General features: G+C 31.5%; 1 protein-coding gene across 4 annotated transcripts in view; it reads right to left on the reverse strand.

Moving 5' to 3' along the window:
• LOC106667160 (neurobeachin) overlaps nt 1-16,329 on the reverse strand; it is a 243,309-nt gene that overhangs the window by 193,590 nt on the left and 33,390 nt on the right. For all 4 annotated transcript variants that reach the window (XM_014394896.2, XM_014394899.2, XM_014394897.2 and 1 more), the window contains exons 2-8: nt 14,546-14,650; nt 6,050-6,176; nt 5,876-5,976; nt 4,783-4,878; nt 4,576-4,697; nt 3,943-4,069; nt 3,556-3,675 (exon numbers count right to left, since the gene is read on the reverse strand). In XM_014394896.2, the coding sequence (XP_014250382.1) occupies nt 3,556-3,675; nt 3,943-4,069; nt 4,576-4,697; nt 4,783-4,878; nt 5,876-5,976; nt 6,050-6,176; nt 14,546-14,650 (798 nt within the window). The remainder of the gene's footprint in view (nt 1-3,555; nt 3,676-3,942; nt 4,070-4,575; nt 4,698-4,782; nt 4,879-5,875; nt 5,977-6,049; nt 6,177-14,545; nt 14,651-16,329) is intronic.

Raw genomic sequence — 16,329 nt, forward strand, 5'->3', positions numbered from 1 at the left:
AATACTTACACACAATGAGTTTCGACTTTTTGTACATACACTTTGAATTTAGTATACTGATTTTGAATTATTTACGATATAATTTGACCCGATTTCCATGACAAATTTGCACTTAAAAACTTTTTTTTAACAAATATTAAAATAAATTAAACATGACTAAGACTTAAGAATGGTGTGATCAAAGTTAAGTTAATCTTTATTTTAAATTTAATTAAAATTAAAATTTTATGCAGTTTATATTTTTTAAATGGTAATAAAAATCAGATATAAAAAAAACTGATGAACAGATTGAAAAGGGAGTTGGAATCTACTATCAATCACCTTCTAAAACAAAACTCTGCAGCATGCACCTAAAATAGATGCAGTTAGTTTTTTCTTAAGTTAATTTAGAAAAGGTTTAGTTTACAGACATTATAAGTTAGTTTGCTAAATATATAGAATATTACAAAACACAATACTGTTAGTCATATTTAAAAATTTACATTTTTATGTTAATTCTAGTATAGATGCAAATGGAAAAAAAGATTTGATTGGTTAAAGAGTCGTACTGAAAACCCATATCCTCATACTGAAGGCTTTGGTCACGGTTTGATGAATTATTTGATTTATATACATGACGAAGTTCTATTAGAAGCACAGTCATTATTGGCTAAAGAAAAAAAGATTTACCGCGATCAAACAAAACCTCGGCTATTTTATACTGATAAAATTCATATTCTTATCTGCTATTCTTAAATCATAAATTTTATGTAATGCAAACTTGATTAAAACCAATTAAATAATCTTTACAAAACTGAGCTTAAAATTCTTCAAAGTTGAATAAAAACATATCGAATTACATTTATATTTAAAATAACTTTTCATATAAAATGCACTAATGTTTACTAAGAAATAATAATTTCTATAATCCATGTAGTACAGATAACCAAAAAACAAATACCATTCTAATGCTAACAATGGCCCCGTAGCTATATAAAAAAATGCCATCGAATTGTAACCAATTATCAGTGTGGAAAGTAAGAAGAGAAATAACAAAAAAGAACACTTACTTCATAATCTTATCTATACATTTATTATTAATGAAGCATACACAAATAATTACTAATACTATGAATATCTACTTATTTTTCTATCTCCCTAATCAAGTGGTTTTCGTCCAGGGAAAAACTAAGAAATGATTGCCTTTCTTTTGTATGTCAATGTTTACAAAAAATGTTGCCCTACATGCCGATCAATTTGACTGAGGAACATTTCATTTCGAAAGCATAATTTAAAATACTGTATTGATCCAATTTATTAGATACAAAATAAAAGGTTTTGAATTTAAAGTCCTACCGGAGAAGAAAAATTGAATTCAAAATTTACCATATCTGTTTAATTATCTCGATAACAGTAGAATTCAATTTTATCATTAGCTATACTTGATGTGATGTACACTTCCTTTATTCAAAAATCATAAACCTTTTGTTAAAGTTCGAAGTAAACAAAAAAAAACCGATAAAGACAAAAAAGTCAAAATTCAAAACTTAACATTACATAGAAACATACTGTATAAAAAAAAGCTGAATAAGAAAATTATAAGAAAAATGGGAAAGGTACAAAGGCAAATTGGTATGAACATGTACACACAATGCATTTTGAAATAAATTGAGCAGGATCAATCCCTAACGCAATCAATCATACAGACACTCACACATGTTTATGTGTATATATTTATAATATACAACATAAATTCCTCAACATGCAATTAATTCCCTTCATTGTTTTCTAATGGTAGATACTCCTGATGTCTTAAAATTCAATGTTTCATTTGACTAAAAAATATTGCAATTGATTAGTATAAATTTCAATATATCCGATTTAGTAAAGAAATTTATTGAAAGCCTACAGAAACCACAAGTTTTATGGTTAATGCACATGTTCACAGTTTTTCTAATAATTACTTTCTAATTTTCGATACATAGATTTTGACAAAAAAAAAAAAAAAGGAAGAGGAATAGCACATTTACTTATTTAATTTTATCTCTAAAAAGTTTTAAATGATTTTATATTACTATCATGGTTCAGAAAGAAAAAAATTGAACAGTTGTAACGTGTAAATCTCAGCCAAGAGAATTAAATGTCAGAACTTAGGCTCACAATCAAGACTAAATGTATTAATAAGGTTCAATTTTTTTTAATACAATATTATTTAAATAAATTCTGTTTTGGTAAAATTAAAGTTACCCTTTTTTTTAATGACATACGAACCCATAACATTATTAACATCTCCAACAATTTATAATGCAAGAAGTTAGCTCTACTCAAAATTTTAAAAAAAATTAAAAAATAAAGTGTACACACTACATCATTCATACTCTTCAGGGAACACATGCAGATATGGGATTAAAATGAATACAAGGAAAATCACAACAAGAACACTTATGTGTAAAACTCACTACAATAATAAAACATTCATGCTACAAAACTTTAAAAAAAAAAATAACAACCTATCCACAGAGCCCAATTTACAGTAATTGAAACATCCAGAACAATAACAATTAAAAAAAAAAACAGGGTCTAAAATTGAAAAGTAGAATCTCATAATAATTAATTAGTCAGTAAACAATGTTTTTCTACAATATAGTATTTACTAATTACCTAACAACTACTAAGTACCAAATATGTTTTACTTATTTGTTAATCTTCTGTACTAAAAAGAGAAAAAGTTAATTTAAATTAATAAACAAACAGAAAAACAATACACCCTTAGAAGACAACATTTTCAAAAACTATACTTTCATTGTATTACCATTTCTTTATCATCTATTCATAGAATAAAGATTTAGATTATATAGGAGCCAGCCTTTTTACGACCTGTGCACCATCTAAGTATTGGTCTATTGTGCATCATATTCATAGAATAAAAGTTTTTTTTTTTGCAAATACATCAGCAGAATTAATTAAAAACATAAGGAACCACCAAATAATTAAATCGTAATTTCAATTTTGTTATTACTTAATTAATTGAAATGATTTACAAATTTTTATGATACACGATTGTCATTTAAAAAGAAAACTAATAAAAGGCAAAAAACATATATAGGGTTAGGACTAGTGTTAGGGATGGGTTAGGTTAGGTGAGGTAAGATATTTGGGTTAGGTTAGATAGGGTTAGGGTTAGCTAGGGCTATGGACAGGTAAGGTTATATGAATCAATGTTTTTCCAAGGGAAGAGTTCCAAGTGAGTGCAAAGAGTGAGTTTTCTTCACTATAAAAAAATAATTAACATAGGACCTCCATGATTTTTTACTTATGCTTTTGAAATCTAAATGTGCCTTCTGAAAGGGTGTATTGTTATTATTTTTCTACAGTATGGCGAATGTTGTGACATAAACTGTATACTACGAAGTAAACTACCAATAATTGAAAATACTTAATACTTTTTAATTTCTAACTACTTCTAAATGAAGGTTTCAAGATGCTTTGATTTCATTTGTTGAATTATAATGGTTGAATGGTTTCACAAGGTTATGGAAGATATTTAATTTAAAAATGCAAAAATTGTCTTCTTACCTCATTAGTTGACACAAACCAGGCCATTTCAGTATTTGATGCAAGCTGTCCATTTACAAGACATTTGATTTCGCTCTTCGTCCAACGGTTGTAGATGTAGACAATAGCTATCATATACCACTAAAATTAACAAAAAGTTATTTAGAATAATATTCTATATTGATAAACACCAAATGTTTAATTCAATTCTAGCAAATGTCTTTGTAACCTTAAATTAACAATTTTAAGCAATAGATTTAATTCCATAAATTAGGATAGAAAATTAAATCTGAGTTTTCAAGGCTAGTAGCAAGTAGTATAATTATTATTATTAAAAATAACAGTACTACATTCCAAATTACAAACGAAAAAAAAGAAAATGATCGGTACTGAAATGGCAATACATACCTTTCTCGGTTGAAATTCATATTTAACGCAATGCTGAAAACCTTTCCCTTTTATCTTCATGGATGTAAGTACAAGGCAATTTCCAACAAAATGTGCTGAATAGCCAACACCTTTGCTTGTTTTAAAGCTGGAATAATTAAAAATAAAATAGTAAAATTAGAGGAGTTGCAACAAATGACCTCGTTATCAAATAAATCATTCCTTTGTAATTTATTAATTAAATAATAGGCAGTGAAATATAGATAATTTAGATAAGACGAATAGTAAGGAACATGTATAAGAAGTTATTTTATATCTAATTAAGTATTCATCTCTTATCTGAGTACATTTTGATAATTTTTAAAATTGCCATTATTTAAAATCTGCAACGCTGTTATGAATCTCAGGTAAAAATTGTTACATGAATCATAAATAAATGAATCTTTTTTATGTTTCAACTTAAATTATATCTTAAAAAATGTATTTGTCAGTGGTTTTAGGCTTTGTTTGTTATATTGTTTTAATATATAAAAATCCAGTTAAAAGCGCCTTTGAATACAACGTATTAACAACACACTAAGTAAACATGGCTCCCAAAGCCTAAAAAAAAGCCTAAAAATGTATAGTTTTGTTTATTATTAAATGTATCCTTACCAATATAGATACGGTTTCTCTCGTTCAATGTTAACAGAATTTATAGGGTCTAATCTAAACCAAGTGGTAAAGGTGAAACCATTTTCGTATGGCCATCTAGCTAATGGTGGTAAAACTATTGCCTGCACAGTAAAAGTTAAATAATGATTATTGTTCAAACAAAATCGAAATTGGATAATATCGTAAAATCGTGACAGATTAACTTACAGAACCCTTTTTTCCAGGAAAACTGAAAAATACATCTGGCCCGTTTCTCTGCGGCATTTGTCTTATTACATTGAGTAGCTTTGTTGAATGTCTTGGCTGAAATATAATAAAAATATTATTATTTATAGCATAATAAAAATAAATTAATGATGATAAAATGATAAATTAATAAATTAAAAAATTAATGATGATAAATGATTTTTTTTTGCCTTATGATCTTTGCATATTAGCCATGACGAATTCTTATATATGTTGTTCAAATTGGGGGTTATCGGGAAAAAAGGGCCAGAGGCGACGGTGGGAATTGAACCCACGACCGAGAGTTTCTCATGCTAACCACTCGGCTACCGCGGTCCCCTGATAAAATGATAAATTATAATTAATGATAAAATGAATTAATGGGGTCTGGTGTTGCCAGTTGGTTAGGGCAACTGTTATGTTATTAGGGCTGTAGGTTTTGGGCTCAAATCTTGTCATATTCCATGGCCTTTAATTGAGACAGATTAGTTAGTTAAAGCAGTGCTGAAAAGTGGTTCTGACATGACACCAATGGGTTTTGGATATTAAGACCTCCAGTACGGTAGGATTTACTTTAGGAGGACTCCTGTAGCTGAACAGTTAAGGCATCTGATTCTACTAGCAACACTAGCAGTTCTTGGTTCAAATCCTGGCGTAATGAATAACTGACATCAGCAAAGCATACCCACTTTAGTGAATCACCATATTGGCAAGTCATGTTACTTTGACCAACCTGTATAAGTAGGGCTTAAAGCAAACCCCATTAAAGAATTGAGGTAGTAAACTCTTCGTAACTCTGCCCTACCCACTTATACACTTCTTGGTTTGGTGATCATCACTTTTGTCAACGTTTCATAGTCTCTTGCCTTCTACGCTGGTCTTTTGATACCAACTTACATTTCGTTATCCTTGTGACTACAAGCCAAAAATTTCAAGCAAGGATAAATGGGAGCTTGGCTATTTGAAGTTTCATTTTATGTAGATCAGTTGAAAATAAAAATGTATTTCTAACTGGTCATCACACATTGATCATAATAAAACCTTAAACTAATGTTAATGTTATAAAAAGAAATACCCATTTTCCGTTTGTTGCTTTCATAGATCCAAATAGTAGTTTAAGTTCTTTAACGGTAATACTGTAACTAGCAAGCACGCTGAGCATGTCAATCAGAAGATCTGTAACATAAGAGCATAAATTTTATACACAAGTACTAAATACAAGTTGTGAAAAATATATCAGCCAATTTACCTGCAACTACTAGATCTGCTTGGGTCAAACGTTGAAGAACATGCCCAATGAGGCCAACTTCAGTACAGGCTTGTAAATTCCGTACGCTTTTTCTTAAAATAGCAATGAACACACTCCATATCTCGGCCTACAAAATTAAAAAAAACATTAAGATGCGTTTACAGTTATTAATAAAAATGACAATATCAGTATCATTGGTTTTTTAATCTGTACATCTGGGTATCCAGATGAGCACGGTTTATCTGCCTTTAGAAAACTGTCCTATCAAATCACAATTTATTTTAATTTAAATATAATTTGTACCTTAAAAAAATTAATTAATTAATTTAAAAAAAAATTAAAGTCAAAAGTGAGTGATGATCCCAAATCATTCAAAACAGCGTTGGAAGCTTAGCATTCACTGCCTTTCATGGGCATTAACAAATTTGAATACATAGAAGAAGGAAAAAAGGATCTTTAATTTAGTTTATGTATTTATTGTTGGATTGTTTGAATTTTTCTTATTATAAGAATCTTTTTGAAGGTGGTTAAAGAAATTTACAATTGTATGACTTTCGGCATCCTGCATCATTTTCACATATATGGTTAATTTCCTAAAAATTAAAAAAAAAATAAACCAAAAAGAGAAATAGTAGGACAAAAAATTAAGAAAATCATAATGATAATATTTAAATATGAATACTTCTTTGTTCCTAATTCCAATAAAAATAAGAAAATAATCGTTGGCCATCAACTTTAATTTATATGCATTATAAATTTGGATCACAACTGGCAAGTCGGACAATGGACTTCATGCCGAGCTCAACCCAAATTTTTTGTTGTGCATTTATCGATAATAATTTTTTAACAAATGGTATAATGACTTGACTTTTTAACTAAGCACAACCCCAAATTTTCTGAGCGTATATCAAACACAAATTTCTGTGTAGAATCAGTATAATGACTGAAAATAACTTAGTACAAGCTCAACCCCAAATTTTCTGTGCATATATCAAACACAAATTTCTGTGTAGAATCAGTATAATGGCTGAAAATAACTTAGTGCAAGCTCAGCCCCAAATTTTCTTTGAATATATCAAACACAAATTTCTGTGTAGATCAGTACAATGACTGAAAATAACTTGGTACAAGCTGAACCCCAAATTTTATGTGAATATATCGAACACAATTTCTGTGTAGAATCAGTATAACGACTAAAAATAACTTAGTAACTAATAACGATAGTAAAATAACGATCCATTTTGATGGTTGTCTAGTTCCTGGAAAGAAACCCAAGAAATATCTTAATAACCGAAACAAGAATAGTAAAAAATATAAGTTAGTACAAGCTCAACCCCAAATTTTCTGTGAATACATCGAATTTTTATTTTATTTTATTTATTACGATTAGTACGTGGTTAATTTCTGTAAACCACTTAAAAATGGCACAGGATTCCGAAACATCGTGCATTTTGGAAAATGTCATTAACCGCCATCAAAAAAGGGGCTGAAAATAAGAAAAATTTAAAAAAAAATAAGGGCAACAAAAACGTAGAAAAGAAGAATATGAAATTATTCAATTAAGGATATTTCCTTGTCTGTCAATCGCAATAAATATGAGATTGATACAAGTCATTTGTCATTAAGTTTAATTTTTGTGGATACCGTGACGACTCAAGATATGAATAGAATCTACAATCCAAACGTATAACAATATGAAAAGAATGCAGGAATTCCCCCCAACCATTACACATTCTCAAGTAGATACAATGTCCAACCGACTTGGCTAAAATCAACATAAGCAAGACGAAAATAAACCTAGACGACGAGCCGACGTGAGAAAATACCTTTAGATTCCGCTTTGGGCCAAAAATTGCTTGCCTGGTGCCCTGTTGGCCGTTTTTAGAAATTAACTATAAACGATTATATTAATATACGATACGAAAACGGGTAATAATCTAGCGCTTAATTATTTTTACTATTGCACGGCTATTAATTTGTAATAAAGTCATGTTTAATAAGTTGGACTTCTAACAAGTAACAAAAGCTAAGGTTTTTTTTTTAATTTACGTTTACAGTTGAACCTATATTTTTTAAATTGTCCTTTAAAAAAATCATAATTAAATACTCCTGGCATTAAAACAATTTTAAACATGAACATGCATATAGGTAGGCATTCCATGAAGATAAACTTTTAGGCTTGGCGAATAAATTCTTTTAATAAAAAAAAAGCTGTTTTCTTACATTCCAGCAATTAAATTCATACAACTACTAGAGTTTAGGGGTGGCCGGGGGGTTGGTGAGGGTGGATGTTTCGATCGGACCCCGAGCTTTACAGGGACCGACACCCTAGCGGGAGTCTCGATTTTAGGGAGAAGAATCATGCATCAGCGTCTTGTGCAAATCATTATTCCCCCAGGGGCAGAAGTTGGCCCGATATGTTGACTGGCTCTCTAGCACCCTCTTACAAATCAGTTTATACGCCTGGAATTTCTACCGAAACGGATAAAATGTTTCCGAATGGATCGAAGCCGCGTACAAGGAGGAAATTCCAGGTTCTCTTGTTCCCCTATTACTCCACACATTAATGGTAATTTGTCCTAATGCGTTGTAATACACCTGACATTAACATTGGCCGGAATGCCAAATTGACAACTGAGTACGCAATTCGACTAAGGGGCCCAGGCAATAATTACCTCTAACTGAGCAGATAACAATTTAATGACTCAATAATTAAATTATTATTTATTTAATATTTAAAACACTGGTATGAAGTTACACTAACTTACTATAATGTTTATAAAAAAATTTACAATTTTTTTCGATTTAAGCACAGAAAATTTGTGGCTATGGCACGAGGTTATTATTCACTTATTATATTGTTCATAAAAAATAATTTTCGATATACATATGCACAAAAGAATGGAAGTTGTGCTTGGTACCAAGTTAGATTCACTTATTATACTGCAATATTCACTCAATATTATATTTGCATATTTCAATTCTATATATGCAAAGAAAATTTGGGGTTGTGCTTAGTACCAAATTATATTCACTTATATTGTATTAAAACAATTGATGTATGCACAGAAAATTTGTGGATATGCTTGGTACGAAGTTATATTCTGTCATTACTGTTTTTAAAAAATAACATAAAAATATTTATATTTTCCATAAATGAACAGAAGATTTGGGGTTGTGCTCGGTACGAACTTACATTTAATCATTACACTGTTCATAAAAAAATTGTTTCGATATATGCACAGAAAATTTTAGGTTGTGTTTGGTATTATGTAACATTCAATCACTCTACTGTTTATTTTAAAAAAAAGGAGCTGTGCTTGGTAGCAAATTAGATTCAATGATTATACTGCATTAAAAAATATTGTTTTCTATATATGCAAACAAAACTTGGGGTGGTGCTTAGTACCAAATTGTATTCACTTATATTGTATTAAAAAAATTGATATATGCACAGAAAATTTGTGGATATGCTTGGTACGAAGTTATATTCAGTCATTACTGCTAAAAAAAATATATATAAAATTTTAAAAAAATTTATATTTTTCATATATGAACATAAGATTTGGGGTTGTGCTTGGTACAAGCTTACATTTAATCATTATACTGTTCATAAAAAAAACCCGAAAATTTTAGGCTGTGTTTCGTACTATGTTATATTCGATCAATCTACTGATTATTTTAAAAAAATTGTACAAAACCTTTGGAGCTATGCTTGGTAAAAATTATAATCAGTCACTATACTGTTCGCAAAAAATGATTGATTACCTACGCATACACAGAAATGTTGGGGTTGTACTTTGCACGAGATTATATTTACTAATTATAATGCGTACAAAAAAATTTCTATTTACCCACATAAAATTTGGGATTGTGTTTGATACAATGTTACATTCAATCGTTATACTGTTTCTAAAGAATTGTTTTTGATACATTAACAAAAAATTTTGGGTTGTGGTTAGCACGACGTTATATCCACTTATTACACGTCTATGAAAAAAATATATTGTCAATCTTGGCACAGAAGATTTGGGGTTGTGTTTGGTATGAAATTGTGGTATAATCATATACATATTACTCTTTTTATTAACAAAAATATTTTCGATAGATATGCAGGAAGTTTGGGATTGAGCTTGGCAAGACGTTAGATAAACGTATATAAAGTTAACAATTTATTTTCGATAAATTGTGTTTGCTACGAAGTATATTAACTTGTTATACTGTTTACGAAAAACTTTTTTTTTATACATATGCAGAGAAAATTTGGGGTTGTACTTGGCACGGATTTATATACATTCGCTGGTTATACTGTTTGTAAAATAGTTACATCCGATGTATGCACAAAGCATGTGCTTGCTACTAAGGTATATTCACTAATAATATAAATTGTATTGTCTATAAGAAAATGAACAACTCATTTTCGATACATTCACAAAAACTTTGATGTTTGTACTTGGTAGGAAGTATATTTGCGAATTATATTTTTTTTTATAAGTGACTTCGTGCTAAGCACGAAAATAATGCACAGAAATTTGAAGTTGTGCTCGATACGAAGTAACATTCACGTATTATATTGCATTAAAAAAATTAATGTATGCACAAAACAGCACAAAGCAGCGGTGTTTGGTACAAAAGTGAAACAAGTCTTAAACTGTTTATAAAAAAAATATGTTTGATGTTCGCACAAAACATTTGCAGCTTTACTTCGCACAAAAGAATAATACGTCATTAAACTGTTTATAGCAAAAATATGTTTGATGTTTGCACAAAAGATTTGGGGTTGTGCTTGGTATGAAGTAATATTAACTTTAAACAGTTTAGAAAAAATCTTGTCTATATATGCACTGAAGACTTGGGATTGTACTTGGCTCAAAGTTACATTAATTTTTTATACAGTTCATTAAAAATTTAACAATTCCTTTTCGATATATAGAAAATTTGGGATTGTTAAGATGTTATGGTCTGTTCATATACGTACATATTATTCGGTATATTAACAAAAATATTTTTTGATATTTGCACAGAAAATTTGGGGTTGTGCTTGGCAATAAGTTTTATTCATTCATTATACTGTTTATGAAAAAATTGTTTTCGACGTATGCACAAAACATTTGGAGCTGTGCTTTGTAAAAATTTACATTGTCATTATTCTGTTTGTAAAAAAAAATACTTTTTGATATATGCACAGAAAATGTTTTTTGTGCTTAGCACTAAGTTATATCCACTTATTACACTGTTTATTACCAAAATATTTGAGGTCGTGCTTGGTATGAAGTTATGGTATAATCATATACATATTATTCGGTTTATTAACAAAATTATATTTCAATGTTTGTTCAGAAAATTTGGGCTCGTGCTTGGCACTAAGTTATATTCATTCATGGTACTGTTTATAAAAAAAATTGTTTTCGACATATGCGCTTCGAGCTGTGCTTGGTAAAAATTTACATTAATTCATTATTCCGTTAAAAAAAATTTTTTTTATATATGCACAGAAAACGTTTGTTGTGCTTATTAGCACGAAGTTATATCCACTTATGTTTATAACCAAAATATTGTCGATCTATGCACAGATAACTTGGGGTCGTGCTTGGTATGAAGTTATGGTATATACATATACATATTATTTTCGGTTTATAAACAAAAATATATTTCGATATATGCACAAAACATTTATGCTTGGCTTGGCAAGACGTAGATACACTTATGAAAAAATCAATGATTCATTTTCGTTGTTTGCATAGGCAAGTTTGGGTTGTGCTTCAGCCGATCTTTTCAAGACTAATTTCTGTATAAACAGACAGTTATTTGGATTTAGGCTCAATCAGCTGGATTCTCAGGGGTAGATGTGAACCTCTTGTACCTTGGAAGGTGTATTTATACCTTCCACACTGAAATAAAACTCTACTCTTTTTAATAATTCGGAAAGTAGAGAGGAAAGCGTTTTCCGTTTTACAACGGTCTGCCCCTATACTTGAGAATTCTGGTTTGGATTTTTGCATCGAGTGTTCCTATAAATTCGGTTTATGTGAATCTTTCACGATCTAAGTGCAACCCTAAAAACATTTATTGCATGTCTTACTCCAACGTGAAACTTGTTCCTGTGTGCAGCATAGTGTTTAATATCTAATAAATATTACGCCTTCTTCGTCGTTCTTTCACTTTATTAACAGTACGCGCGTTAAGCTTAGCATCTACGAACTTGCTCAAGCTATAATTAAATTTATTCACGTCCTTTGACAAAGTTAAACTTTATTGTGGTTTTATTGTTGACAAATGAGGGCAATATAAATCTTGGTATTACTTTGATCAAACTGCGACTTTTTATTCATTATACAACTGTATCAGTCGAGTTGAAACTGCATGAAATTAATTTATAACTAAACGATAAAAATGGATGAATGAGGTGAGAGCAGGTGATTATAGAATTTTTATTACTAATTATGAGTCGGCATAAAAAATATAAAAAACCTATTTCACCAATTAAAACGCCATAACGCTTCCTTTCTGAAACGAATTGTATTCAGAACCAATTCAAAGCAATTATGTACGGTACAAAATAATCAAGGATTTCTTTATTGTGTAAAATTTATCCACGTGGAAACTAACGAGCCTCCCAAGCCCAGCTTCTACAGACCCATTAACCTTCTTCCTGTGATGTCCAAAATTCTCGAAAGACTCATTTTAAAAAATTATCACCTACTTTCACACAGTTTGGTCCTTTTTTTACTTTTGATATGGTCACCAAGATATCTTCTATAAACTTAAACGCTTACTGTCGTAGTAGACCTAACCTAACTCGTCCCTAACCTTAACCCCAATCCAACCTAACACTAACCTTAACCCTGCCTAACCTAACCTAACCCAGAGTCAAATCAATGATACGAAAAAATTATTTGTGTACTCAGCACAAAAACATATCCATGCCCATTAAACTATTTACTACCTTACCCTGGAAACGTGTTCAACCGACCGCTGCTTTAGAGTGAGATGAGGTAAGGAATAAGGATAAGCCACAAGGTCCCATCCTATTTTCTTATACCCTAATACCATCATTACGAACACCTTTATTTTATCAAACTCTAGTGCTAAACGTGGAGAAGATGAATAATTGAAAAAACAAGGAACTACCCACTTCTACTCAAATCAGATAATTAGGACTATAGCTAGACAACGGTATCGAATCCCCACGTAAGACTTAAAAGAAAACTTGGGCAACTAAGAAGACTAGGGCATAAATTTGACCGCCAAAACTGAACTATCTTTCTTCAAGACTGCCACCATTCTGGGCATGCTGTGGGATTCAGCCAAGTCGTCCAACATCCAGTGCATTCAATCCTTCCAATCAGAAGTCCTCAATTAACTAGTCAAAGCTCTTTAGTACGTCCACAAAGACTTCAACATTCCACAAGGACTTCAACATTTATTTTGTCTGAGGTGACGACAAATATTCCCCCTTCCAAATGTTTCACACCGAGCTTTCGTCCCATCCTAACACCACTGCCCAAGACTTATCTACGTATTTCCACCCTGAGAACCCATCAAGTCTCCTTAAGGAAACGATGCCCTCAAAACCTATTTTCATCCTTTGTTTCTTTTGACCTGTGTCCTCCGCGTGGAATGCTGGCCAAGGAAACCGTATAAGCACAAATTTTTAATATGTAATATATGTACAGGCTAAAAATTATATTAATACATTAAAAGATCGAATATATATTATGATTTGTGTACCAAAAACATGACCATAAAAATCTTACATTATCAAAAAAAAGTTTTATAATAAAGTAACTTTAAATAGTGCTATAATTAACAATATTTAAAAAACAAAATAAAAAAACACCGCAGGGAAGATAGTTCAAAACGGCAATCTCCAGAATGTCGATAACCACATGCTATGCTGCCATTTTCTCAAATATCAAGTTAGTTTAACTGTATAGATCATTTAAAAAAAATATAATTTTTATTTATTAGGTAGAATAAATGTATTGAATTGTTATAATTAAACTGTTTTTAAAAATAAAAACTTTCGCATAAATATGGAACAAACATTACCGAAACTCGCGAAAAACTATCTAGCCTAACCTAATTCGCCCTAAGCCAACCTAAATGTATTTAACAATAACCTTAACCATACCTAACCTAACCCAGGGTCAAACCAATGATACGAAAAATTATTTGTATACCCAGCCCAAAAATATATCAATGTTAACGAAAAAGCTGTAACTTCTCTTTTGGCTCGATTAAAAAAGAAAGTAACAAAAAAACAATCGTAAAAAAGAATAAAGTTACAAAATGAACAACGTAAGTATAATTTTATAAAATACTCAATTTTTTCATCTTTTCTGTTCGTGTTTCAAATTAATTCAATCGGGAAGGGGCAAAATAATCGATGATGACGTGGGTTATTGGATGATAACAACTAAATTATATATAAACGAAATACAACTAAGCCTGTTGTCTTCAGTGAAAATCAATATGAAAAAAATGTTTATTTACCTGTAGATTTGGAGGGCAATGGTCCAACAGATCTAGCATGTGTTTTATGTTTGTTGCGTTTTGGATAACGAAGTTCAGTTCCATGTCGAATTCTCCCCCCACCAGCTGAAACAGAAAAACATTTTTAAAAAATTAGGCGGAGAAAACAATAATTATTACACTAAGGGTGAACTGAAGTTGGAACTTGTCAATTTTTGATCTGTTAAAAAGTGTATGCTGGTCGACAATTATTCACAACCATGGGGTATTGTCTCTGGCGTAACATACGTTGAGAAATGGCACCATAAAACTTTTAAGGTTTAGCCAGTGTGTGTAGTCACAGAAACGAATGAATCTAGATTAACACTGCGAAGTGGAAGTGTTGCCGCCTTCTTCTTAGGGAGAAGCTAACCCTCTGCAATGCGGCGGGGTTCCTTGCCAAACCGGGGTATCCGCTTTAGGGTGCGATCCTTAGATACCAATACAGTAGAATAAACGAGCGACTTCAGACCCGGACGCGACCTCTAGGAATATGTTTCGGGATGCCTTAAGGAGCGTAGGGATGATACTTGGAACGGCACTCGAGCTGGGCAACTGGCGACTCCAACCTGGGTCTTCCCCTTTACTCGTCTGAACGACTTCGCTCGTTACCGTTGTCGTCTACTACTCATACCTTTACCGATCTAAGTACTTAGAACTTAGATCGAGATACGCCGGTTTTCGCCTCGTCTTCACAGACGGACCTAAGACCGGCCAGAGTGTGGGTTTTCCGACGACCCTCGCAGTGGTTTTGTTGGAGAGATACCACGAACTGAAGCGTCCCGGCAAACGGTGGTTGTTGTCTGGATACCCGGACACATAGGTCTGGAGGGTAATGAAAAGGCGGACGATGCGGCTAGTTACCGGGCGTCCCAACCTCCGCATCTAATCATAGCGATCAGGTCCTCAAAAATGAAATAAAAACGTGATTTAAAAAAGTGGCAGCGTCAGTGGGCCGAGTCGGAAGAGCACTTTTGGGCCAAAGCCCGCTATGTGTCCGTCGTGTAGAGCAAGGTTGCTCAATGTGTCCCAGCTAGCTGAGGGGGGCAATTCCTTGGCTCCATATAGAGAGCGTGTAAGAATGCCATCGGATATGAGAATCGTGCTTAATCATGGTACCGAGTATTGGATCCCTGTTCCGATTTTTGGAGAAAACAAGGTTGTTTTATAGTATTCGTAATGATAGTTTTTGTGTGCCTAGCATGTGCTGAGAGTGAACGTATTTATTAGCCTGAATCTATTTATTACATGAATATATGATTTGAGTTGGTCGATGGCGGTATATTGAGTACCCATCGACCGTCAATTAGGTTAGTTGTATAATATGTGTAAAAGGTTGTGGAAGAATATCGAATGCTCCACTACCCTGATTGAGTGAATGGTATGTCAATGGGTCAGTGTATGTAGGGTGAGTGAGTGTTAATGAATTTAGGAATAGCCTCGAATTGAATTCCATTGAGTTCCATCCTAAACCAATGTATGGTATGTATAGGAGAGAATGAATTTAAGAATAAACGTAAGTATGAATGAGCTTGGAACTGGATGGGTCGGGTTCTTAATTGACTGAAACTATATGAAGTCAAATTATTTTATATTACAGATTTTGTGTGTGTGTGTGTGTGTGTGTTATAAAATCTTGGCCCTTTGAAGACCAAGAACACGAAAAAATTTAAAATTCATTTGTTAAAATTAAATATAAAAACAAATAATTTTTCTTTTAATTTGAGATTACACATATGAATAAAGGGTTCTTCTTTTAATTTGAA

This window comes from Cimex lectularius, unplaced genomic scaffold (genome assembly GCF_000648675.2).
Source record: "Cimex lectularius strain Harlan isolate CLEC.00 unplaced genomic scaffold, Clec_2.1 scaffold118, whole genome shotgun sequence".
Lineage (NCBI taxonomy): Eukaryota > Metazoa > Arthropoda > Insecta > Hemiptera > Cimicidae > Cimex > Cimex lectularius.